We start from the raw sequence: 5,000 nt of genomic DNA, 5'->3' as shown, positions 1-5,000 counted from the left end.
TCTCGAAGAAGTCAAGCAGCAAAATCTCCACTGCATCACAGAAGACAGTAGCCATGACCTTTCCTCTTGAACGCTTAGATTTTGCTTTGACTGGTCCACTTCCACCCCGGGCAGCCACCGCTTTGATTGAATTTTGTCCTCGGGATCGTACTGATAGAACCATGTTTCATCCCTTGTCACAATTCTCTGCAGAAAAGCTTCAGAGTCTTCATCCCACTTGATCAAAATTTCCATTGAAAGATCTGCCCTTGTTTGCTGTTGATCTGGGACCCATCGAGTGAAAAGCTTGCTTATCCCTAAACTCTCTACCAGAATTGTGTGTGCAGAACCTACGGAGATGTTGAGTGTGTCTGCTACTGATTCAGTGGTTATTCGTCTATTCTTTTCGATCATGTCGTAGACAGCATCAATGTTTTTTCTCACAAACTGACGTTGATGGCCTGCCACTGCGGGGCTCATCTTCTATTTCGTTTCTTCCACTCCTGAACCAACTTATCCATTTGTATGCTGTTGACTTCTTTGAGGCATTGTCACCATAAACTTGTTTCAGAGCGTCAATGATTTGCACATTCTCCCAACCGAGTGTCACCATGAGTTTAATGTTAGTCCTGGCCTCGATTTTGGTGGATTCCATGTTGCTTAGATGGTGTCAGAATTCCAACTGGCGGTGATGCGTCATTACCTGCATTTATGGGTTCATGTTTGAACTTTTTATAACACGTTGGTACAAGAATGTCCAGGTGCGATAAAATCAAATTCCTTCCATATAATTTTTAGTTATGGACTTTTTCCACGAACTTTTTGAAGCTCCCTCGTATGTATGTATGTATGTATGTATGTATGTATGTATGTATGTATGTATGTATGTATGTATGTATGTATGTATGTATGTATGTATGTATGTATGTATGTATAAATGTGCCTGTGTCTATGTTTCTTACCAAATTGAGCCAAACTGAAAATATGTATTATCGGGTGAGCTTCCTCGTGAAACATGTACATTACACCATCCATTGCAATTTCCACTGTGGTGCATTCGGCTGCAATCTTACCTCGCAAGTACAAAGACCCTGGCTCGATCCCTAAAGGTCACCGGTGACTGCCACGGTTTTATTAACATCATAGGGAAGCGTCTCTTGCACAAGAATTGGAAGTGTCAATTCGGATATGTGTGAGCTTTTGCATGCATGTTGAAAGTCTATTTTTCTTTTCACCTGCTGCCCCTTCCAGTTCCAGCCCGCTTCAGCAAACCTCCGCCCGCCAACGCCCTTCTTGTGCCCGACAGAACCCGCATCCTGCCATGCATCGCCCGCGGAGCTCCATCTCCCCTCGTATTTTGGATGCGAGAGAGCAGCCAGAACTCCGAAAGTAAGTTACCATGTTATTGTACCGTTGTGACCATAAACTCCTTTTCAACCCTGGCTAGGAAATATGATGTACAAGTTATTATCATAAAGAAAAAAAAAATTAAAATTAAAAGGATATTGATGTAACTATCAGTAATGATCTTGAAATAGCTAAGTATTTTGTTTCTGCTTCAGTGCAACCTTCTTACTCAAAAGTCCCACTCTCATCCACTAGATACATACATCAATGGATTATCTATACTTGGAATATACTGTTTCTGTATAACCACCAAAACCTATTAAAGACACTGATAGACTGGAAATAGTACAGCGGCTAGCCACAAAAAATAGGATGAACATTAGAAACAAAGCATACGAAAGCCGCTGAAAACATTTGAACCTATTCTCTATCAGAAATATATATATATATATATATATATATATATATATATATATATATATATATATATATATATATATATTAAAAGAAGATTCAGCCTTTTATATTCTAAAGGGAAATGATAACATCAAAATTAAAAATACTGTCACACTAAATAATAACAGAACAAAAAATAATAACTCTAAACCCTCAGTAGGGGTGGTGTTATTTTGCAAAAGTCATCCTTTCGATGCGGCACCTCCCTAATATAATGGTCTAGGCCTGAATCCGGAAATACCAACATTTGGTCCATGGGGTCATCATAACCCCCCTGTATATACTGATTAAAAGTTGTCACCTTCAAAACCAACCAAAAATACGACGTTTGTGTGATCTTCCATGAGAATCGATTTTTTTTTTTTTTGGGGGGGGGGGTACTTTCGGGTAAACTAATGAGTGGAACAGAGTATATATAATTGTTTACAGGAAAATAATACTATTTCTCTTTTTGCTGGTTAAATTGATATGGCTAGCGTAGACACGAGATCTCATTCCAGGAAGAATCTGTGTAGTGTGGACTATATAGAGAGAGCAGAATTACCGCATGGGATGCTCCCAACTGGCAAAGATGCCATGCAGAATATACTCTACTTGCTGTGGCCAAAGCGGACAGGCCAAGCTCAGCACACCAAGGAGGCAGCAGCTCAGCTGCTGAAAGAGCTGGTTAAGGAACACTGGCTATTATGCAATCTGTACACCATCCACATCAGGCACATAAAGAAACACATCCTTAAGCTGTACGGTGAATTTGTCACTCTGATCCAGACACGGAAACGGCGACAAAGTGACATTTTTCAAGCGAGAGCAGCAGGCTTCATTGAAAGGATGAAACAGTTGATGGACATGTTCTGCCAGGACTATGAAATACGCAAGAAGATAGAACTGAAACATGGGGTGAAGATGGGTGAAATGGAATGGGCCTTCCTTGAAGATCAAAAAAACTAGAAGGAAATGTACTGTGAAGACTTCGTGGACAGGAAATGGATGAAAACGATGGAGTGTCGGAGCATGGATATGCAGAACCTTGAGAGCATAAGAACTCAGTGTGAAAAGGAGAAATAAATCTTTATGTCAGTTGCATCCTTTAAGGACAGCAAACAGTCTGATTCTGAAGATGTTGGCATGGACACAAACAAAATCTACTCTGATTTTTAAATTCATATTTTTGCTGAAGAAGGTGAGGGTCCAAATGTTAAGAAGCGGCGGACGGCGGCAGACACAGTCAGACTCAGCAGCATGATGAATTGCCACACCAATATTAACATATCCGTGAAAGTATGCGCAAAGTCCGACCACAATTCTACGAGACTGTTGACAAACTAAAGAGCTGCTACCACATGTTTGAGTTGCAAGCAGAATCAGCTGTGATCATAGTCGGCAACACGATATTTGGGCGAAAACTGGAAAGCATATGATAAGCATTGAAATCATGGCACTGGATGAAATCGTCCAGGAGATCAAGTAGTTGTGACTTATTCTGATAATGGTTAAAAAAAGCAGGGCGCTGGCTATTTCTCCGTTCAGGGTATCACAGTCAATGGAACATACCGTGCCCTACTCACCATGAGCATTGCTTCTGAGTCCAAGAATAACTTGGCTGCTCTCAGGATGGCAGTTCTTGAAATCCTGGAGGCGGTAAGTGGTGTCACTTCTAAAACTCTGTTCGAGAAGATAGAATTTGTAACTACAGACCAGACAGTTCACACTTTGAAAGTGGATGAGTTATTGGCAAAAAGTCTGGAGTCTAAACATATTCCAGATCACCTGTTCTGCATTGTACACCCAACTCTTATGTTTAATCAAGTCATCATCAAACAGTGGGCTGAAATAGAGAAGACGCTGAGTAGAGACAAAATCTACTGCAACAACAATCGCAACATGTGTGGCTGAACAAGCCCTCGATTGTATGACTCGACTCATCAACCATGACTTTTATCACAAGCCATGGAACCTGGCACATGAATTTGATATTCACATAGCGCCTCGACCAAACAAGTCTGCCAGCCTCAAGCACGAGCACTTCAATCGCCCGACACTGATCTGTGCCATCAGTCTCTACCATCTGGAAGATTTGACATACTTTCTGGAGAAATATGGACGTTTTACCAATCAGTTAGTTTGCATTGTGAGGTGTTTCTTGGACTTGCACTTCCTATAGGTGATGTACTGCGCAGGTGCCCCTCTTGGACTTCATCTAGTCAAGCCATACCTGTCTTTGACGATGTCAACTGAAACAACCTACCGCAAGATCAGTCCAGCATTTCAGCAGCTGTACCAGGAATTGGAAGAGGTAGATGTAGCTACCTTGCTGCAGGTTCAGGAACCAGCCTTCAAGTTTGTGTCTCAGGAAAGGTTCCAGCAAACAAAGTATGATGAGGACGTCATTAAGCTCCTAAAGATGATCCTTCCTAAGTTGGCAACGGGTTCTCAGAGGCAGAAGGGCGATATCTTTGCCTTTGGAGACTATGGTAAGTCTGTACAGAATGCTGTCACTCAGATGGACCCAGAGAAGTTGGAGAAGTCACCAATTCACAACCTGAATACAGAGCAGTGTTGGATTTGTTAACTTCGAGCTGTCAAAAAGAGGTGCCAAGCAGCTTGGCAGTGCATCAGCAACACAGGTCAAAACCAAGTCGACGGATCTTATTGACAGAAGGTAATCAGGGTCATTCAGGAAGTGTGGTCAGGAAAGGAGGAAAGCTACCAGAAGTCATGCTGGCATGGAACACAAGGGAAGATGATCTGAAGAAACAAGGTCTGTAGGACAAAGAGATTGCCAATGTGGCGAAGAATGGGAGGACCATTCACCTTAGTTGCTGTAGTAGATGAGCATATGGCAGACACTGACAACAACCAGTACACAAAGGTAGAACGCCTGTACCCGGAGGTTCACTATGCTCGAGACACGTCATTTTCCCTGCCGAAATCAAGCGACCTATTTCACCTCATGAAAGACAACAAGAAGCTTCCAATGCAGTGAACCTGAAACTGTACCTGAAGAACATTGCTTCCGACGCAGAGGTGATAATGAAAGACTTTAATGACGCCATGGACATAATCTTAGGTCACTGACTATCTGTTGACAGTGTTGGTTAACAATAACACACTCTGGACACTCAAATTGAACACTATAGACACTTTCTGGTCTTGCTGTGCTTGATATTCATTATTATTTGTCTCTAGTAAATCTAATGTCAAGAATATTGAGTTTCCTT

The 5,000-nt window shown here is 41.8% G+C and overlaps 1 protein-coding gene across 1 annotated transcript in view; it reads left to right on the top strand.

Annotated features, from left to right (window-relative positions):
* LOC143018751 (uncharacterized) overlaps positions 1-5,000 on the top strand; it is a 593,788-nt gene that overhangs the window by 502,792 nt on the left and 85,996 nt on the right. The window contains exon 9 of the mRNA XM_076174349.1: positions 1,231-1,368. Within this exon, the coding sequence (XP_076030464.1) occupies positions 1,231-1,368 (138 nt within the window). The remainder of the gene's footprint in view (positions 1-1,230; positions 1,369-5,000) is intronic.

This window comes from Oratosquilla oratoria, chromosome 1 (assembly GCF_046742065.1).
Source record: "Oratosquilla oratoria isolate Oo_2021 chromosome 1, ASM4674206v1, whole genome shotgun sequence".
In the NCBI taxonomy this organism is placed as follows: domain Eukaryota; kingdom Metazoa; phylum Arthropoda; class Malacostraca; order Stomatopoda; family Squillidae; genus Oratosquilla; species Oratosquilla oratoria.
Note: the sequence above shows the minus strand (reverse complement) of the source record. Positions and strands in the feature narration are given on the sequence as shown.